Source organism: Pocillopora damicornis, chromosome 5 (genome assembly GCF_964200805.1).
Source record: "Pocillopora damicornis chromosome 5, jaPocDami1.2, whole genome shotgun sequence".
Lineage (NCBI taxonomy): Eukaryota > Metazoa > Cnidaria > Anthozoa > Scleractinia > Pocilloporidae > Pocillopora > Pocillopora damicornis.
In genome coordinates this window covers 16,673,984-16,688,802 of record NC_142674.1, presented here as the reverse complement: position 1 = coordinate 16,688,802, position 14,819 = coordinate 16,673,984, and the positions used below count along the sequence as shown (strand labels likewise).

The 14,819-nt window shown below is 39.3% G+C and overlaps 2 protein-coding genes and 1 pseudogene across 2 annotated transcripts; 2 read left to right on the top strand and 1 right to left on the bottom strand.

The window, feature by feature from the left end:
- The window catches only part of LOC149045662 (DDB1- and CUL4-associated factor 1-like), a 413,926-nt pseudogene that overhangs the window by 284,367 nt on the left and 114,740 nt on the right, over positions 1–14,819 (top strand).
- On the bottom strand, positions 3,674–14,759 carry LOC149045669 (uncharacterized). The gene is made up of 6 exons (XM_089206655.1): positions 13,640–14,759; positions 12,938–12,985; positions 11,891–11,977; positions 11,571–11,651; positions 4,749–4,816; positions 3,674–4,363 (listed from the first exon to the last, which is right to left on the bottom strand). Exons 1-5 carry the CDS (start codon positions 13,776–13,778, stop codon positions 4,785–4,787), a joined length of 387 nt encoding a protein of 128 aa, XP_089062781.1. The 5' UTR covers positions 13,779–14,759; the 3' UTR covers positions 3,674–4,363; positions 4,749–4,784.
- Positions 4,859–11,297, top strand: LOC149045670 (uncharacterized). Its single transcript, XM_089206641.1, has 4 exons — positions 4,859–6,696; positions 6,971–7,115; positions 7,526–8,606; positions 8,936–11,297. Exons 3-4 carry the CDS (start codon positions 7,926–7,928, stop codon positions 9,866–9,868), a joined length of 1,614 nt encoding a protein of 537 aa, XP_089062767.1. The 5' UTR covers positions 4,859–6,696; positions 6,971–7,115; positions 7,526–7,925; the 3' UTR covers positions 9,869–11,297.

The following is a 14,819-nucleotide window of genomic DNA, read 5'->3' as shown; positions in this document are numbered from 1 at the left end:
GTATTTACATCGAGCTACGTTCGGATAGTAAATTCTCTGATGTGCGAATACGTCCTCACTTTCGTACATTTGCCGTAGAGTGCCTGCATATTGGGTGCGTTTTGGGCAATATTGGACCCTATTCACATAGATGTACGTTGGGGTTGTAATTTCTCTGTTGGGCAAATGGGTCATCACTTCCGTACATTTGCCGTAAAGTGCTTGTAAATTGGTTGCGTTTTTGGGCAATATTAGATCCTATTCACATAGACCTATACGTTCTACTCCCTCTTCCACTGTTCTGCGGAAAGGTCCTTGCCGTAATTTGCCTTAATGTGCTTGCATATTGGGTGCGTTTAGGGCAATATTAAACCCTATTCACATAGATGTACGTTTTAATCCCTCTTCCACTGTTCCGCAAAAAGGTCCTTTCTTTCCGTAATTTGCCTTAATGTGCTTCCATATTGGGTGCATTAAGGGGAATATTAAACCCAATTCACATAGATCTACGTTCTAATTCCACTTTCACTGTTGTTCGAAAAGGTCCCGTTTTTCGTACATTTGCTGTAAAGTGCTTGAATATTGAGTGCGTTATGTACAATATTAGACCCTATTCACGTACTACGTTCGGATCGTAATTTCTCTGTTGTGCGAATGGGTCTTGTCCTTCAAACATTTGCCGTAAAGTGCTTGCATATTGGCTGCGTCTCGGGCAATATTAGACCCTGTTCACATAGATCTACCTTCGGATCGCAATTTCTCTGTTGTGCGAAAGGTGCTCACTTTCTTCCATTTGCCGTAAAGTGCTTTCAAATTGGTTGCGTTTTGGGCAATATTACACCCTATTCACATAGATCTACGTTCCAATCTCTCTTCTAATGTTCTGTCAAAAGGTCCTTTCTTGCCGTAATTTGCCGCAATGTGCTTTCATTTGGGGTTATTTTTGGGCAATATTAAACCCTATTCGCATAAATCGACGTTCTCATCCCACTTTCACTGATCTGCGAAAAGGTCCTACCATTTGTGCATTTGCCGTAAAGTGCTTGCAAATTGGTTGCGTTTGGACAATATTAGATCCTATTCACATAGATCTACGTTCTAATGTCTCTTCCACTGTTCTGCGAAAAGGTCATTCTTGCCGTTATTTGCTTGCATAGATCTATGTGCTTGCATGTTGGGTGTGTTTAATTTAGGGCAATATTGAACCCTATTCACATAGATCTACGTTCTAATTCCACTTTCACTGTTGTTCGAAAAGGTCACGCCTCTCGTACATTTGCCGTAAAGTGCTTGAATATTGGGTGCGTTTTGTACAATATTAGACCCTTTTCACATAGATCATGTTCGGATCGTAATTTTCTCTGATGTGCGAATTTGTCTTCACCTTCGTACATTTACCGTAAATTGCCTGCATACTCACTGGTTGCGTCTTGGGCAATGTTAGACCCTATTCAGATAGACCTACGTTCGAAGCGCACCAATTCACTGTCATTTGCCTTACTGTGCTTGCATATTGGGTGCGTTTTGGCCAATATAAAACCCTATTCACATAGATTTACGTTCTATTCCCAGAAAAGGTCCTTCCTTACTTTCCTTTTGTGCATTTGCCGTAAAGTGCTTGCATATGAGATGCTTTTTGGACAATATTATTAGACCCTATTCACATAGATCTACGGTGGGATCGCAGTTTCACCGGTTTGTGCGAATAGCTCCTCGCTTTCGTACATTTGCCTTGAAGCGCTTGTATATTGGTTGCGTTTTGAGCAATATTAAACCCTATTCACATAGATCTACGTTCGGAATGCGCTTTCTCTGTTGTGCGAAAAGGTCCCCACTTTCGTACATTTGCCGAAAAGTGCTTGCAGTTGGGTGTGTTTTGGAAACTATTCTGCGGAACGGTTCTTATACTTTCCGTCATTTGCCGTGATGCGCTTGCATATTGCTTGCGTTTTGGGCAATATTAAACCCTATTCACATAGATCTACAGTACCAAGCACCGAACATTCACTGCGTAGGTTGAGTTCACCTGGCGAACTTATGACTTCGGGTAAGGAAGGTAGACACAACGGATACCTGCACGATCGACAATTGCTGCCTGGTATATCACAAAGAACAATGTAAAGCCTTAGATCTCTGCTAGGTCCCTAGCAGAGCATTTACAAGGCAGCTAGGGTTACCCTGGCGCTAGGGTAACCCTAGCAGTCATGTTAACCCTGGCTACCTTGTACACGAGTCATCGAAAAAGAGAAGAAGTGTGCGAATGCCAGGGTAACCCTCTTGTTAGGGTAACCCTAGCAATAGGGCTATCCCACCTGCTTTCGGCAATTGGTCCCCAGTGTAGTTCATTATTGGGTGCGTTATGTTGGACAAATGGACGCCTTTGGGATAGATATCTCTTTTCAAATTACATCTTTATTGTTGTGAGAAATATCAATTGATTTCCACGGTTTGTCGTCAAATTTTTGCATATTGGGTGTGTTATAGATACATATTAGATCTCGTTCACATAACTCGATTTTCACTTTGGTTCTGATGAATCTACACGCAACGGCAATGTTTCGTCTTGAACTGCCCATTACAAAAATAGGGCGCTTGCCGTTCACTGTAGGTGATGCCTGAAAGACAGCAAAGGATTTACCAATTCTGGGTATCCAAATTATGTTGCGAGACATTGCTCAATATATTTTCACAATATTCTAGAATTCTACAGCGCTCGTTGGACCTTGTAATATCACGAGGGACATGTCGTCAAAGCCCAAAAATTGGTAAATTTCGGAAAGGTGTTGCCTTTTCATTTCATGCTAAGTGTCCTAAAACAATGTGATTTTAATAAAAATGTCTATGCGAACAAGGTCCAGTATTTGATCATAACACACACTATATGGGTATCCGGTTAGATCGCTCCATGGTTAGATCGTTCCAAGTCAGATCGCTCCATACCGATGTCAGATCGCTCCACTCGAAAGTTACTTTAGTCGCGTTACAATACTCTTTCTTTTCTTTTCCCTTATCCTTCTGTCTTTTATCAACCTTTCACGTTAGTTTTCTTCATGGAGCGAAGTAACTTATGTGTGGAGCGAAGTAACTTATGTATGGAGCGAAGTAACTTATGTATGGAGCGAATTAACTTATGTATGGAGCGAAGTAACTTATTTGATGGAGCGAACTAACTTTCGAGTGGAGCGATCTGACTTCGGTATGGAGCGATCTGACTTGAAGCGATCTAACCATGGAGCGATCTAACCGTAATTCACTATATGTAATTCAACGGAAATGTCTGAGAATACAGCATACGGAATACGGGCAATCTTACGAAACGGTTAGTCAACAGTCCTACTGTAGGTTGGTTCATTGTCTGAAGGACAGTACTTCATTTTTTTTCTTCCGAGAAAAAAAGATAAGCTACAAGAAACTTCACACTTTGCTTGTGCACTTCCATAATTTTTTCTACAAGCTGGTATAAAAGGAATTAATCTAAGAAATATTTCATTTCAACCATAACAGCGCCGAAATTAATGTATTGTTGGTAACATATATTGCTGTAAATTGGAGTTGATGTTCTTAGTAGCATAAAACGCAAGGCCTTAATTCAATTTATATACAAAGCACTTCTACAAATTTAACTGTTTAAAGGTAGGGGTGAAAGGAAGAAAGGTAAACCTCAGAAGAATATTCTTCGAAGTAACACAGCAAATAAGGCAAGCTTCTTTAGTACTTGACAGCTAATTACAAGTTCATTCAGTGAACACAAGGAAACCATTGTAGCCACATTACAGCAAAACACCCCCAATTTAAAAAGGAACAAAAAAAGTGATCCCCTACCACACACAAATCATTATTATAAAGATGGAAAAAAGTTTCGACATGTCGTCATGCAGAAGGACAAGGTGTCCTGTTTCTGTAGAAAAGCACGCACATGTGACGGTTAATAATCGAACGGTGAGCAATTCCTCCATATCCAATCAGATCACATACGCCAACTAACCTAACTAAAAAAATCACGAGAAGTTAAGAAAACGTTGGCAGTTTTAACTTTCATTTTAACAAAGCGTGAGACTTGTCGTCGCCGTAGAGGCTGCTTGATTTCCTCCGTCGACGACTATTATCTTCGCAAGCTGTGCCCTTGGCAAAGCAAAGAAGCGCCCGGGCGATAATTGACTGTTTTCTTCTTCATCTCCCAATACGATAGGTGCAGCCACTCCTCCTTCCTGGTTAGCCACCCAAGTTACCTGCACCACATTAAAGCCTTGTGGTACAGGCTTGCCATGAAGGGTGTGCCGCTGGGGACAAAGGTAGCCCACTGCCACATTTTTTGTATTCTCTCGGTAAAAAACCACAGTTGGCTGAGGGCTGCCAACCGACGTCTCGTCGGGCAGTCCAGACCCTACAAAGAAAGAAATGATACAAAGTAACGGAAAAAAATACGCAGTAATTTTGAACGTTTATAGCGTCAAAATAATACATACATTTTGGCACTTGAGAAGTGAGGCCTAGATTTGTTACTAGTTCGTTATTACAGCGTACCGACGATCGAAGTATACAAATGATTATGCCCATCGATTACAAACTTGCCTTTGCCATAATGACGTACTTCACGTAGTAATCCAAAGGTTATTGCATCAAATCATTTTCAAAAACTTTTTCTTTTTTTTTCCTAAATGGAAATGAATTGGTTGTCTCGAAAGTTCGGCTTCATAACTTCATGATTTATCACACGAGATATAAATACACTGTGACAGGATTTAACCACGATATTACTTTGTGGTACCGTTTTCCGGGGAGGTTGCCACTGTCTCACAATCCTGCTAACAAGGCATATCAGGAATGGCATTTATGGCTGGTAAAATACAACTCAGTGATATTTATTTCAGGGGGACATTTAAGAATGGCTGCCTGTTAGGATCGAGAATCGTCCGTCAACGACCATTTTGGTGAATTGCTCATATTTTGCCCAACGATACCCTTTGGTAAACTATTTCCAAAAATCAAGTTTAAAAGTTCCGACGATTATTAAATTTTTAGAAATTGGCGAAAATTTGAAAACGCGGTTTAAGTGCGGTTTTCCGCCTATCAAATTGTCCAAAATTCACTGCAAAAACCAAGCTCCGTTGAAGGCTTAAAATGAATTCAATTAACACCAAACTTCACACGATATAAGAAAAAGCCTTCCCATCCATTTTCACTATGTTAATTTTTCTGTACACATTGATACTGAGAATTTTAAGTCTTCTTAGCAACACCCTCAAATAGCGCTTGATATGAGAGCAAAAAATAGGTTAAATTTAACGCGATAAAAGTGTACCTGATACCTCATTTTTAAATTTTTTAACTTGATATTCGTAATATAATGATACTATTTATTTCCTGAGTAAACTTTGATGCTTTGAATCGGACCGCTTCCCTTCGAAAATACCACAAATGTTTGTGTCCAGAGCGAGCAAAATGATGTGTGTTGTGTAAACGAACGCTAATCTTATCATTCCTTCCCTGGTGGAAAAAGGTTTTAGAATAAACTTTAATTCCGGAAATATTTGACTTGTATTCCACAAAATATTGAGTTATAGTGAAGTCGTACATTCAGAGTTGTGTGAGAGCTGAGAGAAAATAAAATCACCGTCGAAAATGTTCTTACAGTCATTTCATCGATCACCATTACAAGTATTACGATTACGAAAATTGTGACAATTGATCAGTCTGTTGAATGACTCTTAAACATTTCAGCTGCAAGGGCTTTGTTTTAGTTTGTTTTAGATATATATGTATATATAAATCAAGAATTCCAGCGAATACAGAAGGAGAACAGCATTCTTTCCAAGCAGTTCAGTGTATTAACGCGAATTGTTCCTATTTATCATAATTAACCGACATCCGGTCCCAACAAACACTGGCCGCACCACATGAGACCCTAAATGGGCTGTCATCATGAAATATACCAGACTGAAAACAAAAACTTTACTCAAGGTCTGATAACTACACGATAACACTATTATACTTCAATCTCATTGAGCTTCCAACATCTCGCACCATCTTGACTAAGATGCTGTAATTCAAACACAATTTTCTCTCGTGGTAAAGCCTGTCACGTCATCACTGCCCACGAAGCTCTTGCGCAAATGGTTGAAATTTCGTGACAGATCTAAGGAAAGTTATTTCACGGACGAGTCTTGAGCTTTCATACGTGCTCTCATCAGAAGTTATTATTTCTTGTCATTTTATGGCTCTCTGTAGCTATATCACGCTAGTTGGTAAGGTGACCCCTTGCGGGCGATCTCCTGATTATCCTTGTCAGGTGGAATGCATTACACTCGAGGATTGCACGAAAGATGTAACTGGACATCTATCGACTCTTGGACTGAGTGCAGATGAAGGTTCTAGAACTGAAATGAAGCTGCTATTAGCCAGAGCCGGTAAATATTGATTTTGTGTGTTTTCAGGTAACTTCATTGTGCTTATGAATGAGTGCTGCAACAGATTTAATTGGTGTTATATTTTTTACTGGTGTTTTCTCATTTGAGCAAAAGCATCTTACCCTGACTATTTGCCCACGCCATAGGGCAGACTTTGGCATACGTTGGAGGACTAGGAAAACCCTTTGTGCAATTCCAAAGGATCTAGCGACACATAAGTCCTCAAGTGCCAAAGGAAGCAACCGTGTGGATAGCCGAAAATCGATGTATATTTTTTGCAACACCAACACCTTAGTTTCAGTTGGGTCGCGTAAGTTGAATTGCTTCTGTTGATAAATGTTCTCATGAAATTGCTTTTTCTCACGTTTATTTGTAATACCTTACACACAAAAAAAGCACTATAAGTTTCAACTTTCTCAAGCTAGCAAATTTTATATTTGTGAGGAAACTTTGCAATTTATATTGCCAACGTTTTTTTCTCGTCTGAGTAGCTGATAATCCATTGATTGATGACAGATTGATTACTTTATACCTAGAAATAGTAGTTGATATGAGTTATTTACTTTGCTTTTTTTTAATAAAAGCAATTTTTAGGCGATGCGATGAGTTTATCTGCAGGCAAGTTGCAGGTGAACAGACGCCGGCGGAGGGCGCTGGAGCAAGTACTGTGTCTACCCCTAAAGAGCCTCGAGCTGTCGAGTGGTGCAGATACCTGAACAACAGACAATGGTAAGCTTCAAATATGAATTGATGATCTCAATCTTGTTTTTTAAAAGGAAAATAGTCATTTTTAGAAGAGCATAGAAATTGGAAAAAAAATCGAGGAAGAAAAAACACGTGACAAACACAAACACAGCGTGACAAACACAGTTGTTAATCTGGGACACGGCTCCTTCGTTGACCAGTAAACTCACTGCTTTTCGGTCACTTTTTTTTATTTGAGGGGTGGGAAAGGGGAGGGGTGCTATGCCGCACTTTGGTAGGCTAATTCCTGTCCCACATTTGTTTGTTTTCTTGATGTATCGCAACAGTACCTGGTGCTGCTGAGATTTTTTATTACCCGAAACTGATTCCCTACAAACATATACAAAGAAATCGGTTTTAGAGATTTGATGCTTATAGAGCAAACCTTTTCGTAGGTTCATGAGATGGAAACAGACCGTCCAGGAGAGGAATCAAGTGCAGGCAGTGAGTCATCTTCTGATGGTCTAGAGACGGACTTGATGTTTCTGGAAATATCATCCCAGGGGTTGAAGGATGATGAGACGTTTCTCAGTCCCGATACTGCAAGCCTCGTCTCCTCAACGAGTGAAGAGAGCATCACCTCAAAGCCAAATTCCCGTGAAAAGTTGAACGAGTATCTGGTGTCCAAAAACATTGAACCTGTCTCTCAACCTTGGGTTGAGTGGGAAAAGGCCAGTGACAGCACTAAGCTTCGGTATACTAGACGAACCGCAGAGATTTTTTTCTTCTGTGCTCCACGACCTAACACCCAGTTGTGCAGGTTCTCTTTGGCAAGCAGTCGTCTCTTATCCTGCCATGAACGAAGCACTCGGGCTGGACGAACTCTCCGAAACTTCCAAATGCTACCTCCAGGTCTTAGCTGAGGCATATGACAAAGCCCATGGGTGGGACACAAGACGGCAAATTCTTTCGATGATGTGTGGTGTTTCCAATTATAATGATATCTCGAGATTCATACCTGGCTTAAGTAGATATCGTTTTACCATAGCTAATCTGCATCGTCTTCAGCACGGAAGCGGCGCTTCAGTGACCCCCCAGCCTTCATCAAAGGTAAGAGTCGACTCAAGACAACTGGATCACTTCTTATCTTATATAACAAGCCCCCATTTGGTGCAAGATCTGCTATTTGGACAAAAAACACTGAAGCTCTCCTCTGGACAACTGGTTGAAGTACCCAATGTTATTCGCACCATGATACCGCAAAGGATAGTGCGTCAGTATACCCAGTACTGCAAAGAGACTGGATTTGAGGCGTTCAGCGAGCGGACGATGCTGCGTGTTTTAAATGAATGCAAGGGCTCGACCAGAAAGTCTCTCCAAGGCCTTGACTATTTTGCAGCAGACGGGGCGCGTGCGTTCGATGAACTAGAAGGCTTGGTTCTTCAATTGGGGGAGCTTGGTCTTGGAAAGGAGTGGCAAGTGCGATACGTGAAATCATTAAAGGTGGCCAAATTCTACCTGAAGGGTGATTTCAAGGTAAGCAACCGAAAGTGTCAAGAGTTCCAAGAAAATTGGATTATGTTTTTCAAGCAGGGTGATCTTATTTCGCAAATGGATGGAAGTATAGCACCGTTCCAATGACAGGTCCACCCTGACTGGGAAATATACGTCGGTTTTTGCTCTTGGTATTCGTTTTTTATCAGTATAAATTATGCTTTGTAATAGATTTTATCTTCTCAGATTATTGAGGTTATTCGATTTAGATAGCATGAAGCATACATATTGCATATATTTTTTGTCGTTAATGTTGCAGTAACATGGTAATCCATGCTTTGTGTCAAGCTGTGTTTCCTATTTTCACTCAGGTTCACGTGATCTCTTCTTCTCCCGTTGCAAGTCATTGCAGTGTATTTGCTCTGAGTGACACCGAAGATTCTGACCTGCGGCAGCAATGCAAACACAACCATGACGAGCTCTGTGACCAATGTGAAAGCTTGCATTCGACCCTGAACGACACATCTACTGCGGTCGATGAAGCATCTTTTACCACAGAAGAAGACAAAGACGAAGCTTTGTTTCTCGTTAGCTCTGCCACGCTTGCCATCCAGTCATGGAAGTACCATTTGCTGAGGTCGACCCATCAAGATCAGGCTCGTTTGGACGTCATCGATGCCCTTAATTCTGGAACAGTATTCATTGTAAATGACTGGGCCATGAAGTTCTTTCCTCAGAGATATCGCGAGTCACAGACAGACTGGTTTGGTGAGCGGGGTATTTCTTGGCACATATCTGTGGCATACAGACGAATAGAGGGTGTGCTACAGTGGCAAGCCTTTATCCATGTGATTCAGTCCTGTACCCAAGGAAGTTCTGCTGTTACCGCGATTATGCAACATGTTCTAGCCACATTGAAGCAAGAGTATCCTGAAATCAACAAGGCCTACTTCAGGCAAGATAAAGCCGGCTGTTACCACTCCTCCCGCACGTTAACGAAGTGCCAAGAAATTTCAGCGAACACCGGAGTGAAGATAGTCCGCGTTGATTTCAGCGACCCGCAAGGCGGGAAAGGGGCTGCAGATCGACTAGCTGCGAGCTGTAAAGGCCACATTAGGGCGTTTATTAATGAAGGCCACGATGTCTGCACCGCCAGCGACCTGAAGGAAGCTCTGCTATCCCATGGCGGTTTGGAAGGTGTACGAGTGATTTCTCTGGATACCATCGAAGAAACGCCAGACGATGTGCAAACCATATACCATCAAAGCACATGCGTAAAAAGGCCCCGTACTTGGCTCTACTAAAAGAGATTGTCAGCAAATGTACTTGCCAAAAGTCATCGTGATGCTGACTTTCTCTTTAGTTCAGCAGAATAGAAAAGTGAGGAAGAAACGAATTAACGGTGACTCGTTCCTAATCGTCAGTTACTAGTTATCTCATTTATAAAGCTCGTAGAGTAATTAGAAGTTCTTTCGTTTTGTTCTGTTTTTCTTTTAATCATGCCAATATTGACCCTCACTTTCCTTTTCTGGTCTTCACATCGGTAATGAAGTTTACTCATCTGGTAGCCGACACATGCAAACTGACAGACGTGAGAGTATTCAACCTACATTTCTTTCCGCTCATTTTGAAATGCGGGATTTCTTTCTATAATTTAACGACATAATTATTTCATTTGCGGTTTCTACGCAGGTATGTTTCAGCACCCTCTACACGTTTCCAATGGCGTTACGTTGCGTGACATTTATAATCACTAGGATAACAAGAACCGTCGCCTTGCATTTAATTACTTTGAAGGTCAAAAGTCGCCTTTCCATGTATTTAAACCTACAGAAAATGAGTTCTCAAAGTAAAAGATAAAAAAATATCTAATTTATCAGCATGGAATCAAGTACTAATCTACTAAGTAGCTTCTCTCGAATGTATCTTTTGCATTACTTGAATGTGAGTTGGTGCTAATGTAATATGTACTTCACTTGCAGATTTTTAGCCAAAAAATATTTTGTAGAACCTTTTCAAATATCTTACGGAATAATTTACTTGTCACTTTACATTTTTCGAGCTACAAACCGACACAGCAGAGGCCGGATTTAATTTGGAGATTTAGCAACTCGATCTGATTAAATGACCTTGTTGTTTGTTTACACACTTTGCATCATTTTGCTCGCTCAAGTCACAAACACTTCTGCCATTTTCGAAGGGAAGCAATGCGATTCCGAGCATCACACTTTCCACAGTGAATGGAAAATAGCAATATTTCACGAATATGTTGTTGAAAATCTAAAATATGTGGTACCAGGTACATTTTTTTCGCGTGAAATATCACCCGTTTTTCGCTGCCATTTTACGCGGTCTGTGAGGATGTTCTTTCAAGGGCTTAAGTAATCCCAAAATCGATGTGCCCAAAAAAAATCACTCACTAGAATTGAATGAGAACAGCTGTCCTAAAATCGTGTGAAGTTTGGTGTTGATTGATTCCATTTTCATCCTTAAACGGGGCTTGGTTTTTGCAGTTAATTTTTGATTGTGCGTCATGCGGAGCCTGAGCTCCGGAAGCCTGAAAACCGCGTTTTCAGATTTTCGCAAATTTATGAAAATTTAATAATCGCTGAAACTTAAAAACATGATTTTTGAAAATAGTTTATCAAAGGGTATCTTTGAGCAAAATATGAGCAATTCACCAAAATGGTCGTTGACGGACAATTCTCGATCCTGACAGGCAGCCATTCTTAAAATAGTATAACATCTCATTCTAATAAATAGTGTATTAAAATCATCATCGACGAGAGGGTCAAAAGTAGCATCACCTCGATTTTCCTTTCTAACTTTTAACAGGCCAAATTGAATTTTTAAGCAGAGGTAGCACAGCACTTGACGATAGCCTTTCATCTGAATGTCATTTGGAATTGAATGGCATCAGGTTAAATTAGTTGTTGGGTTTTGTACTGCATGATACATAGTTTATAAATATGCAGAAACACATATATTTATAAACAGTGTCCATACCATGTGATAATGGCTGAGACGTTGTTCCCTCAGTTGTGCTCCCTCTTGCCTGACGATCCAGCGAGTCAGGAACATTGTTAGCTGGTAAATAAGGTGAGAAACACAAGGTATGTCAAGTTCTTCTCTTGATAATGCACATTCATTAATGACCATGGTCTGAAATTAGTCAATTGCCAGAGCTTTCATAATGAGGCATTCCACCGCAGTCTCTGAGTACATTTTGTTTAAACGCTGAATGAATCTAATACATGGCCATTTTCAAACCACAATTTATGCCCATCATTTGACAATAGCCTTACAGCTATAATAATAAATCATACCAGTTGTTGGTGCATGGGAGGTTGTGCCTTCAACATGTGCACATTCGCCCACTCTTGGCTGAGAAGCAGGGTGGTCAAAACGATCATCTGATAAGAAATATACATTTATTCCAGAAAGAGAATAAATTAGATCCAAATTAAAAATTAATCTGGAGCAATAGACTGCTTACTAAATAAAACATTGTTATTTTGTTAATTATAATAATAATGTGATGTATTGATAACTGAAAAAATCAGACTGAAAGCAATTAAACCATATATTTTTTAAAAAATTATTGCCACAGGGTATGAGCACGAATAATTTAAAAAAATTTAATATTGAAACAAGCATAAAAAGCATCAGAAAAAAATGCCCTCCAATTGCAGACAACCTCCAGCCACTACACACCAATGGCATTAGTGCATTTGTAAGTATAATTCTACCAAAAGGAAATAGTCAGAACATGTATGAATGCATTGTGGAGTTATGTCAGAATAGTAACATTTGCAGAAGGTACAGCAAGTGCTTTAAGAAGTTTTGGTTTAAACCTAACAACTTAAGCAGCATGTTAAAATTTTCTAAAAAACAAAATAAATGTGTGTGATCATGTATTTCAATGTGTTTGGAATCAGATGGTGAAGAGAATATCGTGTAATTTACATATATCGTCGTAAAGGGAAGTGAATACCATCAGATTTTAGAGCAGCTTCATTGTAGTTCATATCTCCTAGCATTTCTTACCCCAGCCTTGAGAAAAACTAAGAAAGGCCAGACTACACCCCTGGGAATTCATACTCTACTCTTTGTGATAGATTAATTAGGTGGTGTGCTATATAGCTTAGCAGAGAATATGAAGCTATCAATTGTGACACTAAAATTACTTATACTAATACTTACATGTACTACAGTAATATAACTTTTACTGACTCTACTACTAACAATCTTAAATAGTAGTTAGTAGTAGAGTGAAAGTTATATTACTGTAGTACATGTAAGTATTAGTATAAGTAATTAATATCATGTTAGTTAAGGTTATATATGTGTGTATATATATATATATGTCATACCATTGAGTGGTGGTGCTCTGACTTCACTTGCAACATCACTCTTCTTTCCTGGAAAGACAAATTCATTAAAATACAACTGAACACGATTCAGAGTGATTAATTATTTTGGTTAAAAAACCTATAAGCAACTGGTTTCACCCCTCCCCCCCCCCGCAAAAACTTTTTTATGACTTTTGAATCCCATCTACTAGCATACTTTGATAGCCCTGCGATTAATAAATAATGGCAATCACAAAAAAAATTAGCTTATACTATAATGGCACTACAAATAAAGCTTACTATGATACAAATGATAAATAAATGTACAATATGAGAAGCAAATCAGCATGCATGGGCAATTTTCAAACTCTAACAAACTGAAGGAAAGCCTTGAAGATAGATCTGATAAAAATATTGAAAATATTTTATTGCACTTGTAAAATGAATACGTAACTTTCAATTTCCTTTAACAATATGAAACAATAAAAACTGGTCAATTAATTGGTATCATTCTGCACGAAAATGACATCATGCTAATTCTGTATTAAAAGGAAAGAGCAACGTTTCTGTACATATTGATTTTTATGGTGTCTTTCATAATAGTGTCTACTTTATATTAATTTCTTTACAAAAATGAGACCTCTATTTTGCAATTTAGATATTTAATCATTCTTAGTTTCAAAGTGATAAATCATGACAAGGAATAAATCTTAAGGTAATCACCATATTCCTCACAGAAGGCCTCAAACATATCCTTAAATGTGGTCCCCATTACTCCTTCTCCTGAGACAAAGGCTTCCCCAAGCCCAAGAGTGCCATATGTTGAGATCGAGACACCATTAAGGTGCTTTCTTTTAAACATAATGACTATATCATAATCGCAATGGTGATTCAGTATAATGGTTAGTGCGCTGGACTCCGGATCGAGCTATCCGGGTTAAAGCCTCGACTGGGGCACTGCGTTGTGTTCTTAGGCAAGACACATTACTTTCATAGTGCCTCTCTCCACCCAGGTATATAAATGGGTACTGATGAATTTACTGCTGGGAAGTAAGCTGAGATGGACTAGAATCCCACCCAGGGGAGTAGCAAAACTCTCAGCCACTTAATGCTACAGAAACCGGAGTTAAGTGCTGGAGCTATGGGCCAGTTAGGCTATTTAGGCAAGTTGGCCTTACAAGAACACTTTGTGAGATGGGGATGAAGTATAGAGGGGGAGTAAATACTATTTCTGGCAACCGGTTTGAATGACAGATGTTCTCAAAATTAAGTTTTTAGGACTTAATATAGGTGTTAAATGAAGGCTCAATAATGCAAATTGGCAATTACCCCTGTGAGAACAGCCCGTGGGGGATCATGGTAGTTATCTTCATTGCTCCAAATTCTTTGATGAAAACAACTTTTATAATGATTGTCTGCACTCTCAGAGGTAATTAGCCACTGATAATGACTGATGAAGTTATTATATCATTTTGCTTGCTTTATAACACTTTCTTCCTATTAAACTTAAAAGTTATGCTAATGAAATGATTTTTAATGTATAAATATACTACCAAGTACTTCTGAAAGCAGGAAAATAAAACTCAAAGTATATTTATGGTTTTTGTATATTATAAAACAAAATAATAGCATAACTAAGCTTAAAGGTAACTGAAGAGTAAAAACAGATTGGAAACATAGTAGCTGCTTCATTCTTTCTCACATTATTAATGGAAATTCAAGACATGACCCTTTTTCATTTGTAGATAAAGAAAATTGCTTGAGACTTATGGCTCTGTCAATTTCAATGAACACCCCCCAGGAATTTGGGTTTTAGACGGGTTTTAGACAAGTTGTAGGTCCCCACCATAACGAGCTGTCTGGGGTGGGGCATTTGACAATTCACTCGTAAACAAAGAATTAT

Coding starts and splice junctions, on each gene's coding strand:
- LOC149045670 (XM_089206641.1), top strand. CDS start 7,926: ATGAACGAAGCACTCGGGCTGGACGAACTCTCCGAAACTTCCAAATGC. Junction 8,607..8,935: donor ACCTGAAGGGTGATTTCAAG/GTAAGCAACCGA, acceptor ATTTTCACTCAG/GTTCACGTGATCTCTTCTTC.
- LOC149045669 (XM_089206655.1), bottom strand. CDS start 13,778: ATGTTTAAAAGAAAGCACCTTAATGGTGTCTCGATCTCAACATATGGC. Junction 12,986..13,639: donor GGCCTTCTGTGAGGAATATG/GTGATTACCTTA, acceptor TTGTCTTTCCAG/GAAAGAAGAGTGATGTTGCA. Junction 4,817..11,570: donor GTCTCAGCCATTATCACATG/GTATGGACACTG, acceptor GTATTTTACCAG/CCATAAATGCCATTCCTGAT.